The following is an 18,295-nucleotide window of genomic DNA, read 5'->3' as shown; positions in this document are numbered from 1 at the left end:
GTGTGCTGCTCATTTGAATTGCTTGTAAATAAATCTCACATTCTGCCTTGTCATACAATAAAACTTTTCATAAATCTGTTTTCAGTGAACTCACTAATGAAATGCTTCGTGGCATTTAACATTGCACCATCGTTTGTTATTTACGTTAATATGGAGAGGCAAGTTACTGTAAATATGTTCAGAGAAAGTACTTATAGAAGATTTAACTTTTCATTTGCAGAGTTGTTTCTTTTCCCCATCCCTGGATCCTTTGGGAATCCAGAGAGATGCTAGGAACTGATGTGAATCACTCAGAGTCGAGGATGACTGAATTCCACTTTGCTTCTCAGAAGTAGATGATGCCTGTCTGAATCCTTCAATGTAGGGTGGGCATTGGAGACCAACTACAAAACAGTCTAGACTGAGCAAGATCTTGGTTTAACGGCAAGAAGATTTAAGGCATCTGGAGACCAAGCTCTGATGCACAGACCTGGCCCGCACATTCATGAGCACACGGACACACGGTCTAGCCCTCTGCTTTGCAAACCCAACCCCACTCAGATCCTTTCTTCCTCAGAATACCCTCCTCCAGTCTCACTCTCCACTCACAGCTCCGCTCCCCACTCACTCCTAACCCTGTTCCTATCTCTGTCCAATTCCTTCCAACTTGTCTTCCTTATCTTTGCACCTTACTTCTGCTCTCGAGTCCCATATACCCCAACCTCCCACCAATTCTCCAGCTGCTGGCTGCTCTTTCCCAATGTGAGGCTGATCTTGACCAGTGGATTTATTTCTCATGTTATGAGCTTTACTTCGATTGCTGTCAATGCTGCCCAATATCATTCTACCTGGGAAATCCTTTTTCCTAAGCTAGAAATACTTCATTCAGGGGGTTGGCAAAATATTTATTGAGGAAAGTTAGCACTCAACAAAAGTGAAGCATCATGACCATCCATTGAAATTATTTATTGGAGCTGTTGCGGTAGGTTTAAATGAATTTAGCAGGGGGGTGGGAACCAGAGTGATAGTGCTGAGGATGGGGCAGTTGGTGTACAAGTAGATGCATTGTGTAGTGAGACTGAGGAAGGACAGGCAGATGATAAGGCAAAATTGCAGTCATTGTGGTGAGTTGAATGTAATATGGGGGCAAAATCATATTTTGAAAGGTACCCATCCTCAAACCTGCGGTTGTCATCACAGGATTAATGTGTTTAAAGTGCTGATGACTGGCAACACCCAGGATTTGTTGCTGTGGACTTTGGTAAACAAAATGTTTTTAAAAGTCAAAGATAGGTAAATGTCAAAGGCTCTATACTATATATTGATTTACAGGACTGAAGGTATTACATTTGTAGGCACGTGGTATACGGAATAAGGTAGATCATCTTACAACATGGACCAGCACAGGAATAGATTCTTTAGCCCATAATGTTGTGCTGAACCAATTAAATTGATAACAAATAGCTAACTAAACTAATCTCTTCTGCCTACACAATGTACATATCTTTGCACTTTCCTCTAATCCATGTGCCGGTCTAAATGTCTCTTAAAAGTCCCTAATGCTTCTGTCTCTGTCACCACCCGAGGCAGCAAATTCCAGTCACCAACTGTCTGTATAAAATAAAACTTGCCCCCCACATTTCCTTTGAAATTAAACCCTTTCACCTTAAATGCACGCCCTCTGGAACTAGACATTCCAGTGCCTGAGAAAAGATATTGTCTGTCTTCTCTATCTGTGCCTCTCACAATCTTATAAACCTTCATCACATCTTCCTTCAGTCTTTGCGCACCAGAGAAAACAACCTCTTGTTATAGCACGTGCCCTCTAATCCAGGCAACATCCTGGTAATCCTCTTCTGCACTCTCCCCAAAGCCTCGACGTCCTCTCTGGGGCGACCAGAAATGCATGCAATATTCCATTTGCGGCCTAACCAGAATTTTATAAAGTTGCAACATAACTTCCTGACTCTTGAACTCAATGCCTCGATTAATAAAGGCAAGCATGCCATATGCCTTCTTAACCGCCCTATCAAGTAGCCCTTGTAAGTAGCCACTTACAAGGAGCTATGTACTTAAACTCCAAGATCCCTCTGCTTGTTAAGGGCCTGACATTTTATATCTGACCTGCCAAGGTGCAACACTGCATGTTTGGCAGGGTTAAGCTCCATTTGCCTTTTCTTTGCCCTTACCTGCAACTGATCTTTATCCATTGTATTCTTTGCAAGTCTTCTATGGTATTCCACTGTACTGCCAATCTTTATATCATCTGCAAACTTATTAACCAGCCCATCTACATTTTCAATCATGTCATTTCTATACATCACAAACAGCAGAGGTCCAGTAGAGATCCCTCTTGAATACCACTAACCACAGTTCTTTAGCTAGAGTAAGTCCTTTTGACCACTCCCCTCGGTCTTCAATGATCAAGCTATTTCTGAATCCAAATGGCCAATTCACCATGGATCCCATTCATCCTAATCTTCTGGAGGAGGCTCCCATGAGGAACCTTGTCAAACGCCTTACTAAATCCATGTAGGCAACATCCACAGCTCTACTTTCATCAATCACCCCTGTCAGCTCTTCAAAAAACTCATTCAAGTTAGTAAGACACGACTTGTCCCACACAAAGCCATGTTGGCTCTCCCTAATTAGGCTATGGCTTTCCAAATGTTCGTAAGTCCTATGCCTAAGAATTCTCACCAGTAACTTCCTTAACAATGATGTGAGACTCACCAGTCTATAGTTTCCAGGATTATATCTAAATTCTTTCTTGAATAGTGGAACAATATTAGCTACTTCCAGTTCTCCGGGACATTGCCTGTGGCTATAGAGGACACCAAGCTATCAGTCCAGGCCCCAGCAATCTCTTGGTCCTCTTGATTACCTGGAGCATATCCCATCAGTCCCTGGGGACTTATACACCTTAATGCTCTTTAAGAGACCCGACATTACATCCTCCTTTACATCGAAATACTCTATCATATTAATACACTCATCAGTGATCTCCCGATCTTCCTGTCCTCCACCATGTCCTTCTCCTTGGTAAATACTGATGTAAAGTGCTGATTAAGTACCTCACCCATATCCTCGGCATCCAAGCAATTGGCGCTCCCCCCCCACCCCCACCCCCACCCCCACCCCCACCCCCACCCCCACCCCCACCCCCACCGCCTTTATCCTTGAGTGGTCCTAACTTCTCCCCTGTCATCCTTGTGCTCTTGATATATGTGTCTCATGCCTTGGGATTTTCTTTCATCCTTCTTGTTAAGGACTTTTCATGGCCTCTTCTGGCTTTCCTATTTCCCTGGCTTCTTTTCTGGCTCCTTTATAATCCTTAAGGGCTGTGTTTGATTCCAGCTTCCTTAGCTTTACATACTTCTTTTTCTTCTTGACTAAATTCATCACCTCTCCTGACATCCAGGTTCTCTTAACTTGCCATCCATGTGCTTCCTTCTGACTAGAACATCCCTGTCCTGTACTCTGTGCAGTTTGTCTTTAAACACCCTCTGCACGTCAGATGTGGACACTCCCAAAAACAGCTGTTCCCAATTAACTCTCCCTAGTTCCTGCCAAATGCTCATAATTTGCCTTGCTCCAATTTAATACTCTCTTACTAGGTCTGTACTTACCCTTATCTATAGCTTTCTTAACACTTGAGGAGTTATTGTCACTGTTCCCTAACTGGTCACCTGCTGAAAGGTTGGTCACCTGGCCAGGCTCATTACCCAGTACAGCCCCATCGTCTTGTTAGACTACATATTAGAACAAGAACATAGAAATCTACAACATATTACAGGTTCTTTGGCCCACAAAGTTGTGCCAACCATGTAACCTACTCTAGAAACTGCTTAGAATTTCCCCACCACAAAGCTCTCTATTTTTCTAAGCTCCATGTACCTATCTAAGAGTCTCTTAAAGGACACTATTGTATCTGCTTCTACCACCGTCACTGGCAGTGCATTTCACGCACCCACCAGTGTCTGTGTGAAAAACTTACCTCTGACATCCCCCTTGTACTTCCTTCCAAGCACCTTAAAACTATGGCGTCTCATGTTAGCTATTTCAGCCCTGGGAAAAAGACTCTGGCTATCCACATGATCGGTGCCTCTTATCTGGTCACCTCTTATCCTCCGTTGCTCCAAGCAGAAAAAGCCAAGTTCACTCAACCTATTCTCATAAGGCACACTCTCCAATCCAGGCAAAATCCTTGTAAATCTCCTCTGCACTCTCTCTATAGTATTGATTTAAGAAATACTCCTGGATGTACCTAACAAATTTTGCCCCATCTAAACCTTTTGCACTCAAAAGTCCCAGTTTATATTAGAGATTACAGAGGCATGAGAGAAGAACTGGCCAAAGTTAATTGGAAGGGGACAAGAGCAGGGTTGATGGCAAAAGAGCAATGGCTAGAGTTTCTAGGAACAATTCAGAAGGCACAGTAAAGATACACACCCCAAAGATGAAGTATTCCAAAGGGAGGACAATGTAGCCATGGGAAGTGAAAAACAGCATAAAAGCAAAGAGAGGGCATAAATTATTGCAAAAATTAGTGGGAAGTTAAAGTATTGGAAAGCTTTTAAAGACCAAGAGGAGGCAACTAAAAAGCCTTAAGAAGAGTAAAGATGAAATATGAAGCCATGTTAGCTAATAATATCAAAGAAGATACCAAAACTTTTTTCAGATATATAAAGAAAAAGAAAAGAAGCAAGAATGGATATCAGACCACTGGAAAATTATGCTGGAGAGAGAGTAATGGGGCACAGAGAAATGATGGATGAACTTAAGAAGTATTTTGCATCAGTCTGCACTGTGGAAGACACAAGCAGTATGCCAGAAATTTGATAGTGCCAAGGGGCAGAAATGAGTACAGCTGCTATTACTAGGAAGAAGCTGAAAAGTTTGAAGTTAGATATGTCACTTGTACCAGATGGACTACATCCTAGGGTTCTGAAAGAAGTACATGAAGAGATTGTGGAGAAAGTGTAATGAGCTTCCAAGATTCAGTAGATTCTGGAATGGTTCCAAAGGACTGGAAATTGCAAATGTCACTTCACTCTATAAGAAGGGAGGGAGACAGAAGAAAGGAAATGTGTCATTTAGCCTAACTTCAGTGGTTAGGAACATGTTGGAGTCCATTATTAAGGATGAGGTTTTGGGTACTTGGAGGCACATGATAAAATAGGCCAAAGTCAGCATGGTTTCCTTAAGGGAAAATCTTGCCTGGCAAATCTGTTAGAATTCTTTGAAGAAATAACAAGCAGGATAAATGAAGGAGAATCAGTGGATGTTGTCTACTTGGATTTTCAGAAAGCCTTTGACAAGGTGCTGCATGTGACACTGCTTAACAAGATAAGAACCCATGGTATTACAGGAAAGCTGTCAGCATGGATTGAATATAGGTTGGCTTGGCAGGAGGCAAAGAGTGGGAATAAAGGGGACATTTTCTGATTGGCTGCTGATGATTAGCGGTGTTCTGCAAGGGTCAGTGGTGGGACCATTGCTTTTCATGTCATATGTCAATGATTTTGATGATGGGATTGATGACTTTGTGGCCAAGTTTGCAAATGATACAAAGATAGGTGGAGGGGCAAGTCATGCTGAGGAGACATGGAATCTTCAGAAGGACTGAGGCAGATTGGGAGAATGGGTGAAGAAGTGACAGATGGAATATAGTGTAGGGAAGTGAATGCTCATGCACTTTGGTAAAAGGAATAAAGGCATGGACCATTTTCTAAATGGTGAGAAAATTCAAAATTCAGAAATGCGAAGGGACTTGGGAGGCCTTGTGCAGGATTCCCTAAAGGTTCAATTGCAGGTTGAGTCAATAGTAAGAAAGGCGAATGCAATTTGCAGTTCATTTTGAGAGGATGAGAAAAGTAATGCTGAGGCTTTATAAGGCAGTGATGAGGCCACATATGGAGTATTGTGAGCAGCTTTTGGCCCCTTTTCTAAGAAGAGGTATGCTGACACTGAAGAGGGTCCTGAGAAATTTCACGAGAATGATTTCTGGAATGAAGGGGTTAATGTAAGAGGAGCATTTGTTGCTCTGGACCCGTACTCACTGGAGTTTAGAAGAATGAAGGGGATCTCACTGAAACCTCTCTAGTATTGAAAGGCCTAGACAAAGTGGTTGTGGAGAAGATGTTTCCAGTTGAGTGGAATTCTAAGACCAGAGGGCACAGCCTCAGAATAGAGGGATGTCCAGTTAGATCAGAGATGAGGTGGAATTTCTTTAGCCGGAGGGTTGTGAATCTGTGGAATTCAGTGCCAGAGACAGCTGTGAGGGCCAAGTCAGTGGGTATATTTAAAGCAGAGGTTGATAGGTTCTTGATTGGTCAGGGTGTCAAAGGGAGAAGGCAGGAAAAGGTTGAGAGGGGTAATAAATCAGCCATGATGGAATGGAGGAACAGACATGATAGGTCTAGTTCTGCTCCTATGTCTTATGGTCTTATTTATTATTTTCACAATGAAGGAGCAGCATCAAGGACTGACTGGTTTATTCCTGATTCTTTGTTCTTTTTGAAACTATTTATTTACACTAAGAGAGAAAAAAATCACTTATTCTCTTGTATTACATTGCAAAATATGAAGAAGATCATCACAAAGACCTGCAAACTTCATCTGAACCTGTAGTCCTTTCGGGCAATACTGAGTTGGACTTAAGGGACACATTCCATTCCAAAATAATAACAAAAGATGAAGCCTGCTTAACTCTCAAGAACGAGGCATCAGATAACAGCACCCAAGAGCAGCTTGATCAAGAAGTAAGTTTTTCTTCTAAACCAATATAAAGCTTAAAAAGTTGCACTGCATGTATACTTACAATTTGTTGTTTAATTGCGATGTTTTCATTTTTTGCTGGAAGTTATGAGATCAAATATTGAAGCAGTTTGTAAATAAACAACTAGGGACTGGAAGTCCATGGTGCACTTAACCCTTTCAATTAAGTGTGTGAACGTAAGAAGATTGCAGTTCTATCTGATGCAGTCTAATACTTGCAATGTTACAAAATCAATTTTGTGTTTTAACACAAACCAGGGATTAAGGTCAGTGACACCTCAAAAGGACAAAACTGGAGATGTATTGGATTCAGATCAAAGGATAAATGAAGTGAAGGAAGAAGCAGCAGAGAACAATCAACCTGTTGATACTATAATTCAGCAAGGTGAGACATCAAAAGAATAGGGAACACATCTGCTGTAATGAGATAGAATTGGCTTTGAACCGCAATATCTGGTGTGCTTTCTTAGTTTTTAAACTGAAAGTGTAACAAACTGTAAGTAAGATTTTGTGCATAAAAGCTGGCAATACCAGAGTTACAGGATTTTAAATGCATGCCACGTTAAGCTCAATATTCAACAATCTTTGACAATAGTTTTAAAAGCATTGCACTATAAATCAAGCCGTGCCCCTAGAATGAATTATTTATTTTAGGACCTCAAACTAAAGCACTTACTGTTTTTCAATATTCTGCATTAAATAAATGTTATATTTAAGAGTTAAATATTGGTAAAGTTTAATTAATACACCTGAAAATGGATATATTTTGAAATAAAAAGTAAGCTGTATCAACTCAGCACTTTGTAATAACCCAGATTTAAATAAACTGGAAATGACTGTTAATGAAATATGAAAACAACTCTCCCGCTAGGTTGGGCATTGCAGTCTGTTCCTTGTAAATGTGGAAAAAGTGAATATTTTTCAAAAGCATTAAAAGAGAAGGATACTATAAAAATTTAAAAAAGGTCCAAAAATAAGGCTACCTTTGGGCATAAGGCCTACCTATAGATGTGGTGTCAAAAGAACACCCTTTAGTGTCCTTTTGAACTAATTAAGATTGTTGATGAATTTATAAGCTAAGATATTTGATAAAAATTGAAGGACAGCTACCTAAAGGCATAGGTTTGCTTTGGAATGATTCCTTCTTATTAAGTGGCTAGATCTTCCATAATTTTATACATTTGAACAAAATTCTTCCTTAATTTCATTCAAATGTATAAAATTATGGAAGATCTAGACACTTAATAAGAGAGATTAATTTCCCTTGGTGGAAATATGAATAATTAAGGGATATAGATTAAAGTTACTTTGCATAATGTTTCGCACAGAAATTAGGAAACATTTTTATCACTGGTAAACTCCAGAGTCCTCTGCCTAAATGAGTAATAGAGACATAAACTTGCATTGTATTGAAATAGTTTTAGGATGAATGCTTGGGAAGCTGTAATGTACAAGGCTAAGTCAACAGTCAACATTGTTTATTGTCATATCCACAAATACATGTATGCACAGGTACAATGAAAACCTGCAGCAGCATCACAAGAATGTAACATCATATAAACAACATTCACAAGATAAAACAAAAATTATACACAATCCTTAGAAGAAAAATAACTATTCGAACAAAACTAAAAATATAAATTTTAGTGCAGACTGCTCAGAGTAGTCATAATGTTGCTAAAATGTAGTAGTGATTAGGTTTGTGCTGGTTAGTTGAGAACCAAATAGTTGAAGGGAAGTACCCGGTGGCATGGAACTTCAAGCTTCTGTACCTCCTGCCTGATGGTAGCTGTGATCCCCTCCAAGCTGATCACCAAACTTCGCTAGCTTGGTATCAGCGTATCCCTCTGCAATTGGACCTTGGACTTTCTGACTAACAGACCCCAATCAGTTAAGTTAGACAACCTCTCCTCCTCCACTCTCACCCTGAACACCGGCATGCCTCAAGGCTGTATGCTGAGCCCTTTTCTGTACTCCCTTTTCACCTATGACTGCGTTCCTGTACATGGTTCTAACTCCATAATCAAGTTTGCAGACGACACCACGGTGGTTGGTCTGATCAGAGGGGATGACGAGATGGCCTACCGGGATGAGGTCCAGCACCTGGCTGCGTGGTGTGCCGACAACAATCTGGCCCTTAACACCCAGAAGACTAAGGAGATCATTGTGGACTTCAGGCATGCCAGGAGTCACACTCACGTCCCCATCAACATCAACGGAACTGTAGTGGAGCGTGTATCAAGCTTCAAATTCCTTGGTGTCCACACTTCTGAGGAACTCTCCTGGTCCCTGAACTCCTCCATCCTGATCAAAAAGGCACAACAGTGCCTTTATTTCCTGTGGAGCATGAAGAAAGCTCACCTCTGTCCCAGGATACTGACGGACTTTTACCATTGTACCATTGAGAGCATATTCACCAACTCACCAACTGCATCTCAGTATGGTATGGCAATTGCCCCGTATCGGACCGCAAAGCGCTCCAGCGTGTGGTGAAAACTGCCCAGTGGATTATCGGCACCCAATTGCCCACCATTGAGAATATCTATCATAAACACTGCCTGGGCAGGGCGAAAAGCATTATCAGGGAAGCATCTCACCCTAACCACGAACTTTTTATTCTCCTCCCATCCGGTAGGCACTACAGGAGCCTCTGCTCCCACACCAGCAGGCACAGGAAGAGCTTCTTCCCTGAGGCTGTGATACTGTTGAACCTCACATCACAGCGCTAAGCAGTATTGCATCTGTATTGTACTGTTTCAGTACTCTTATATTTGGGTGCTGTAGCACTTTTTTTATTCGCAGTTATTTTGTAACTAACAATATTCTTTGCATTTCTGGTCAGATGCTAAATGCATTTCATTGGTTTTGTATCTGTACTGGGCACAGTGACAATAAAGTTGAATCTAATCTAATCTAAATCTAAAAAGGTGGCATGGTTCAGATGATGGGTATCTTTGGAACGTGGTAGCCTTGAGGCAGTGCAGCTTATAAATGCTACTAATGGTGGAGAGGGATGTGTCCATGATTATTGCTACAGATTAAGAGCTAGGATTTGGGATTAACCCAGACAGATTTTTTTATTGTTGTCTCCAACCTCTGCCACAAATTCTATAATTTAGGCAACCTCATCTAGTTTCTCAGCTGTCGGGAATAACTGAGGGTGATGAGCAGAGCGTTTCAGGAGTGTTTTTTTCCTCCTCTGTACACAACCTGAAGGATGCACTTGCAGATCTGTACACATTACATATTGTTGATACCCATAGATGGGAATCTCTCAAACTAAAGGTGCTGAGAGTTTGGTTACAGCCACGGCATGATGCTGTGATAAATTACAGTATAAGCAATTCATGAGTGTTTGGGGAAACTATCTCGCTTGGCTTCTCAGCATCTCAACTAGCTTTCAATTCATTGTTTTATGAGCTTGTGTAGAAAAACCTTTGCTTAGAGATAATATATTTTCTGAGTCTTTTCCATGTGGAAAATTAGTCAAAAATCATGAATTGTAATAATGCCTTCCGATATAAAATCTAATTATAATCTACCAGTGGATCTCTTATTTGGTCTAGTTACTCAATAATTAGGAAATAGCACAGTATCAGCAAACAACAGCAGGTTTTTACCCAGTCAAAGACTAATATTCCAGTTATGGCTCCTTCTGATTTTAGGTAGTCCTTCAGAGTCAAACATGACTTGTTTCCACACCTGTTCTGTGGGCTCAGAACTGGTTGATGAGGCCTTCGTGGGATTTGCAGACTCCACTACAGGTGAGACTGATGCTACTTGACAGACAGTTGGGTGGGTAGTTGGTTGGGGTGGGGGAAGGGTTTTTCCTTTTGCAAATTAATCTGTACTTCCATGTGTTCCCAATGAAGAATCTCAAGGTTCTGAAAACCATTCCAGCTGCTTCTTCTGTTTTGGGCCAGGAATTCTCATGACTGGTGAGATATTATGTTCGTTCAAGGAGGTTTTGAGAACATAGTTGAACCATTACCTCTGTCCTCCTTGTGATCTCTTGCTATGACAAAATATTGAGTAAAGTTGTTTATTTTAGTTTTGGTATGTGATCAATGCAGCCACACATTGGAGCTAGTTATGAGTTATTGGAGCCTTGACACTGGAAAGGCTGTTTACATTTGCTTGCTGATCCTCTCAATTTTCAGAGGCTACATTGATTCAATCTCTGTAGTGCTTTGAAGAACCTACTATAAATTTTCTATGGCTCCGAAGAGTACAGGAGGGTATACTGCTGCTGGACAATTCATAAGGTTTGTGTTTGGGGTTGTCAACTTCAAACACTCTTCCTCAGACAGCCAAGAATGTGCTAGCATGCAGGAAATAGTATTTAATTTGATCATCAATGGCTGCCCTTTCTGAGAGTTAACTCCTTGTATATGGAAGATATTCTGTGTTGTCTTGGTTTTATCATGGACTTTACTTTTGGAGGTTAATTTTAAGCAGCAAGAGAAATTTGGTAAAGGGGTCTTTGCTTTGCAGATGTTAAGTGTACAGCCAATTCTCTGGCATGCTTCAGTGAATACTGAAAAGCTGGCTTGGAATATGGACTATAAACGTGCATATGCGGAAAATAAGACTGCACTTTGCAACTCAGTGACTAGAGTTTTCTTGATTCAGGACTGGATGTGAAGTAGGATGAAGTTTCTCATTCATTTTTTACATTAATTTCACTCCTGTGGGAAGTTTGTTGGAGATCAGGTGCAATATTAGCACGAGAAAGATTAAGGAAAGGATTGGAGCTGTGATGCAGTCTTAGGGAACTCCAGTCTGCCGTGGGATTGGGTTTATGGTGGACCATTAGGCAGAATCACCGTTTGCATGTCACTGTGTGGCAGGCATAGAAGGTGGGGGGGGGTGGGGGGTGGGGGGGCAATATTTCTGAAGATAACGAAATGCATTGTAGATTGTCCACAGCCCTATTTGAGTAAAAGGCTCTGATGCAGTAAAAAAAAGGCTATTTTCATGCTGTTCCCTGCACTTTTCTTTGAGTTTTTGCATGGTACACATCACGTTTATCCTTCCTCTGGAGCTGGAGTTCCCAACCTTTTTGATGCCATGGACCAAATCCTGCTGACAGTCCCATGGAAGAGGCCTTTGAAAGGAAGCTCTCCAAGTATGCAGGACTGGTCAGCAACTGTCAGCAGGCTGGATGGAGAGCGAGGTGTCTCCCAGTGGAGGGTGGTTGTAGGGGATTCGTAGCCCATTCCTTAGTTAGAGCCTTCAGCAATTTGGGCATCGAGGGAGAGAGGAAGAGGAGAGCCATCCACTGTACCACCGATGTGGCAGAGATGGCTCAAGATGGCTGTGGCTCAAAAGAGGGGAGCCATGGAGTCATAAGTAGCTAGCCATACGGACACAAGCTGGGGTCTGATCAGCCCCGGCTGGGTCACCTGGAGGAGGTTGTATGATGTTGAAAGACCCGAAACACCCGATGATTCCAGGAACATCACTGAAGATGTGTCCAGAAGCATCAGTAGATGTATGTACACAGGGGCAGTGAACTCCATGTTGGGAACCCCTGCACTAGATGGATGTAATCCACACTGTAATTAAGGAAGCAGCTCTTTACCCACACAAAATGTGTCTGTATTCTTGGAGACAGTTTCAATTACAGCTTCTGAGGTCCCAGGCATACTAATCTCCATCCCTGACCTGACTCGGCTTGTCTATCAGATTATGTACACTCCACTGACACTACTCCATTGGCTCTGAAATTATGATTTGACCTCATTCATTTTTTCTGTCTGTGGTCTTTCTCTTCCTACATAAGCCACCTGGTCGGTCAGGTGTGTCAGGAAGTATGCTGTGCTCCCTTGCCCCTCTCAGCTTCTTCTTTCTGCCACACTATCGATAGCCAATGTGCTCCTGCCTTCTGAAACTTTCTCCTTGTGAGACTCTACCACACATTTCTCTCACTTTCTTCAAAGTGAAACTCTCTAGCACTCATTTATCCTCTTATTGCCACCAAGACTTTTCTTTTTCATTCTTAATTGTCATGGGGAATTTTTAGCAATTTGAAGTGACAAACTAAAAAGCGTTATGTATTATGGCTCTGAACTTGTACTCACTGGAGTTCAGGAGGTTGAGGGGAATTTTCATTGAAACCTACCAAATATTAAAATCCTGCTCATGGAGAGGATGTTTGCAATAGTGGGAGAATGTAGGACCAGAGGGCACAGCCTCAGAATTGAAGGATATCCCTTTTAAACAGAGGTGAGGAGGAATTTCTTTAGCCAGAGTGTGGTGAATCTCTGGAATTCATCGGATGCATTTAAAGCAGAGGATGATTGGTCCTCTACAAAAGAAGAGAGTGCCCCAAAGAATGAATGACAGTTAAATGTTAGACCCCCAAAGCATCCCCCATCTCCCCCCTCCCACACATAAGTGACGTCCCCCCTCCCCCACCAGCAAAAAAGCATGGGCACCCCCCACCGAGCACTCAAGCGTGCAGCAAAGCATCATTAAAGACACAGACTTGCAGTACCCCAAAGACTACTCGTTCACCCGGTAATTCGACACACCACAGGCTCTCTCTCTCCCTGATAAGGGAAAAAGAGGTGTCCTCGTTTCACAGGCAAGAGGGGAGACATAACAAAACAACTCACCGATTTATGGTGTTAAAGTCTGTTGCATTGCTTTTTCCCAGCTCTGTGCCCAAAGAATTCACCTCTCTGGACACACAGCCAGCGGCCAGCTCACTGCTTTCGAACTTATGTGTACTCCCACGACACATCAGGCGGCAACACTGACCTTGAATCCTCCCGCCTCCAGAGCAACGAACTCCAGGCCGCATCCTTGGCATATCAGAAAGCAGCCGGTCGTGAGGCCCTGAGAGCGGGTCCCATTTCTGCAAAGAACCAAAGTCAGCGTGTAACTGCAGGTCAGGGTCTTCAAAAGCACCCTGAAAAGGAAATAAAAGAGATATCAAAGATAGAAATAGAGCTGTTTCTGAAGATGCAAGCAAAGGAATCGCTGTTAGGGTCCATTGTCCTAAGCTCTGCCCTCCAACTTGATGGGCAGAATGGCCTAATTCTGCTCCTATGTCTTATAACACTGGACAAAATGGAAATAATATTGTAATATTCATATAATGTTGAATAATATTTGAGATAAGAATACAATACATCTATAATTACACAGAATGAAACCATTCAGCCTGTTGGATCCATACTAGCCTTGCTGAGGAGCCGTCCCTTTTGCCCTTCCCTTATTTCACTCTCCTTATTTTCCTTGTATCCTGCTACTTATTCTCTCTCACACACACTTCCCTTTGCCGTTAACCAGTACTATAGGGAAAGTTATTGTAGCCAGTCAACATATTAGCTACACACACAAAATCCTGCAGGAACTCAGCAGGTCAGGCAGCATCTATGGAAAAGAATAAACAGTCGACCTTTTGGGCCAACACCTTTCTTCAGGATTTAATAGTTCATTGTTAGCTCCTCTTTGGGATGTAGGAAGAAACCAGAGCCCCTGGAGAATCTGCAAAGACTGCACAGAAGGACTCAGTCTGGATCATACTCATGTCCCTAGAGTAAATGGGCCAACAACATTGACTACTGAACCACTCTAACCACCAGGACAAGACCAGGAAATATACTGTTAAAATACTGTTGTTAATATACTGTTGAAGCTATTTTGCATCCGAACCTTCAGCAGAAGAGCCTTGATTTTTGAATGTGTAAAACAATATCCAGTGCCACGTTGCCCCAGCAACACCCGACAACCCCGATTTAACCCTAACCTAATCACAGCACAATTTACAATGACCAACTAACCTTTGGACTGTGGAAAGAAACTGGAGCACCAGCGGAAAACCCACTCCTTCCACAGGTTTGTTACAAATGGTTTCAGAATTAAACTCTGAACTCTCCCCACTGAGCTGTAATAGTGTCATGTTAATCACTACCCTACCGCAGCGTCCGTCGTTAAATGTTATTCCACTGCTCTGACTTTTTAAGTATATGTAAATGTTTTCATTTTTCTATGATTTTTATGTTGAAAGTTTGAATCATTGTCTCGGATAATGATCGTTTCTGAAAGTCTGAGCCAATCAGAAACAATATTCGGACTGCTTCAAGTATTTGACAACTTTGACAATTCTTGCTAAGTCAGCAAACATGACCTGGATAGCAATCAAAGTTTCCACTGTTCTGTGGGAATGGCTTGTTCTGCTCCTCTGCCTACCCCTCCGTATCAACACACTGAGAAGCAGTGAGCCCCTGCATCCCTCACAAACCATTGTCAGGGTGATCACAGTGTGTAAGCATGTAAACATAGTTCTGAAATCAGCCAGCTTATCACAATGACAAATAATCTACCACCTTAATGATGCATCGAAATGTGATGAATATGTAAGTGTAATCTGAAACAAAACTATTCTTGTAAGTTATATACTCATCTAGTATAGTTTTGTTGTCAGACATTTTCTTACTTCTGTTTTTTCTTTCATTTTGTTCTGCTCCCCACTCTTAGAGCCTTCTAATTCTGCCAGTGTTCCGGTTACAGTTCGGAACTCTTGGCGACGCTCAGAGTTTTTCTCTCAGCCAGGTAAAAGTTGTGCTTGGTAATGTCCCCAGTATTGCTTCCTGTATCCGGGAGTGCTTTGAGTAGCACTATTGATCATATGACTCGCATTCATCTCCCGCTTTTCTAGATTACCTTCCTCATTATTTCCTGCATAGTTGCCAATGAACACCAATATGGAAATAAGCAGCCTGTTAAATTGTTTTTCAGTTTTCTTCTAAAGGTAATGCCAATTTTTAAGAATTAGAGTAACGTTTTATGAATTCTATCATTATATTAAAATATGTTGGATTGATGACTTCCAAATAGAACTATTTTTTAAGTAAACTAAGTGCCCGTTCAGTCTTTAGAAACAGAGTGGAAGTGGGTTATAACTTCAAGAATTTGAAGAACTTTATCTAAAATGTATATTAAAAAGGCAAAAGGATAGGGACACAATATCATTACTTTAATTCTTCTCACTTTAACTTATTTTAATTTGACCACTGTAATTTTAGCCACCCCTCTAATGTAGATTATATCCAGTATGTCATATTCTAAAAATAGTATTTGCATTAAACATGCATCACTGTTACAGTACAATATCCCATTAGACTTGGACGGACCAGAAACACCACTGCATTTCTTGGTATTCAAAGCCTACTGAGTACCTAAATACTGGTTGAGATCTAATGTAACTTGAATTTCAGAAGTAGCCTTTACTAAAAAATCCTGAGCTTCAGTGTTAGCAAAATTCAGACTCCTCGGCACAAGTATGGACAAGATGGGCAACCCACCATCATAACTATTTCTTCTGGTTATCTTTACATACATTTTTGTAGCTTTTGGATTTACAACAATTTTATTTGCCTTAATCTACCATGCAAGTCTTGGTGCCCACAGAACATGGTACCCAAAATTGGTAGTTTTGGCAACTATGCAAGTTGCAAACTGGGTATTCCATATTTTTTCCCTACTAATTTGCCTGTTTTCCTATTTCAGGTAGTAAAATAATAAAATAACAGAATCACACAGCATGGTGTTAGTGCACAGAAACCTCTACAGTCCAAACCTGCAAACTGAAGTTGCTTAATTTAGCAGCTTCTGGACATCAATTTTTGATACTAAATTCCAGCTCCATGACTCCCTCCCTTTACCATCACTATCTGCTTGGTTGTCATAATTGGAAATCACTTTTGTTGATGGTAGCTCATGTTCAATTAACTGGTCATGATATCCTTTAATTTCAGCCTAGATTTCCACCTGTCTATCAATGATTCCAAGAGTTAATGAGTGAAACACAATTTAGTGTGATTTGCAGATTTATTATGTTTTATTTTCTGAGGCTATGCTGTAGGCTAATTGATAGCTACATTTTCAACAGTAGAAGGGTACCTGTAGACCAAACATGCTCATTTTCTGCACAGAGCTTTAGGAAGTCCCACATTTTAACAAGCATTATGCTAAATGCAAGTTGTTATGCTTATGTCAACAATTAAAATTTTAAAAAGGCACACATCACTTTTTTTTATTGGTTGCAAGCTCTAAAATCACACACTACATCTGACGTCACTGTGCAAATATGACAATTTCAAGATCGTCTTCCTGGCTTGAGTCTTTATTCTTATTTGCATTATTCATGCTTGTTGTTCACCAACATATTAGATGCAATGCACTCATTAACTAATTAGAAAATCAATATCCACCTTGGCCTCTTGGACTCCTTCATAGACAAGTGGAAACTCCTATGATTGTTATTCCTTTATAATAAGTATTTCTTTATCTTTCAGCAGAAGTGGAAAGCAATGAAAATACAAATGTAAGTATGTGATGCTTTATTTTCTGTGTAATATGGAGTTATCATGAAAGAGAAACAGTTAATAGTGGATTTTTGAAAAGTCAAACAATTTTAATAGGAGTATTTTGAAGAATTATATTCTTTAAAAATGATCAGCAATGACAACATTACAAAAATGCAAAGGAAGAATTTCATGATCTGACAATCTTTTACATGGGGTTTTCAAGCAAATTTGAACAATGACGTAGTGGGCATTTATCATTTGTGCAGTATTTTCATAAGCCTCTTTTTAGCTCTGAACGTACCACAGACCAGTCCCATCCAACACACCACAGGTAAGTCTCTGAGTGCTTGGAGCAAACCCTTTGGGATTAATCTTTTTTTTAAAACTATGGGGATGCTGCTGGCCTTAGATTGATGATTCTTTTAAAATTCTTATTAATTACCTGTAGGGAAGGAGTACCTCATTATTCTGATGTGCCGTGCATTAAATCCTAGGTGTTGTAGTATCTGTTCAATTAATATTAGATGTTTTCAGTTCTTATATATACTCTGATCCCTGATTTTAGAGATTATTACTTTTTCACACTGAATAAAGTGTTTTAACTCTATGAATTCTGTCTTTAAAATTGTGGTATATTTTAACCTCAAAATATACCTTGCACTCCTGAAAATCAGTGTCTGTAATATATGTGTGCCGATGAGGAGGGTTCCATTTAACCTATGGCTATCTTAGGCTATGGTCTGGAGGCCTGAACCACTCTCATGTTTGGGCCTCATTGACACTTCCAGCTGTTCTCAGTTTGGAAAATGTGCACCTTGTGTGCTGGGACATTTGACGACCTGACCTAGCAGGAATATGGGATGTAGTCATTTGGAACCATCCTGGAAAATCTTAAATAAAAGGTGAAATTGAATGTGATATAATACATGTTCCCCACCTGATTTTCTTCAGTGGTTAACATCTGTCAGATGGTATTTGAATATGTATGCTGCCTATAGTTATGGAGAATTGGCCAGACAACAGAAATCAAATGTTTCAACAAACAGCTGTATTTAAGTATTCTGGATGCATTTTAATAGCATGGTAATATTAAGTGGTATGATATTTAATACTGTGTGAATCCAACATCATTCTTAAAATTGTACCCACCATTGGGTGCAATTAAGAATTCTCCATAGTAAAGAAATTTTGGGGAAAAGGTTAAATTTCAGTTA

The 18,295-nt window shown here is 40.7% G+C and overlaps 1 protein-coding gene across 14 annotated transcripts in view; it reads left to right on the top strand.

Moving 5' to 3' along the window:
- Positions 1-18,295, top strand: part of limch1a (LIM and calponin homology domains 1a) — a 395,389-nt gene that overhangs the window by 342,263 nt on the left and 34,831 nt on the right. For 7 of the 14 annotated variants that reach the window (XM_063043243.1, XM_063043232.1, XM_063043235.1 and 4 more), the window contains 5 exons: positions 6,571-6,743; positions 7,018-7,144; positions 10,425-10,523; positions 15,250-15,324; positions 17,070-17,098. In XM_063043243.1, the coding sequence (XP_062899313.1) occupies positions 6,571-6,743; positions 7,018-7,144; positions 10,425-10,523; positions 15,250-15,324; positions 17,070-17,098 (503 nt within the window). The remainder of the gene's footprint in view (positions 1-6,570; positions 6,744-7,017; positions 7,145-10,424; positions 10,524-15,249; positions 15,325-17,069; positions 17,099-18,295) is intronic. The other 7 variants (XM_063043239.1, XM_063043231.1, XM_063043241.1 and 4 more) reach the window with 4 other exon arrangements.

This window comes from Mobula hypostoma, chromosome 3 (genome assembly GCF_963921235.1).
Source record: "Mobula hypostoma chromosome 3, sMobHyp1.1, whole genome shotgun sequence".
NCBI lineage: Eukaryota > Metazoa > Chordata > Chondrichthyes > Myliobatiformes > Myliobatidae > Mobula > Mobula hypostoma.
Note: the sequence above shows the minus strand (reverse complement) of the source record. Positions and strands in the feature narration are given on the sequence as shown.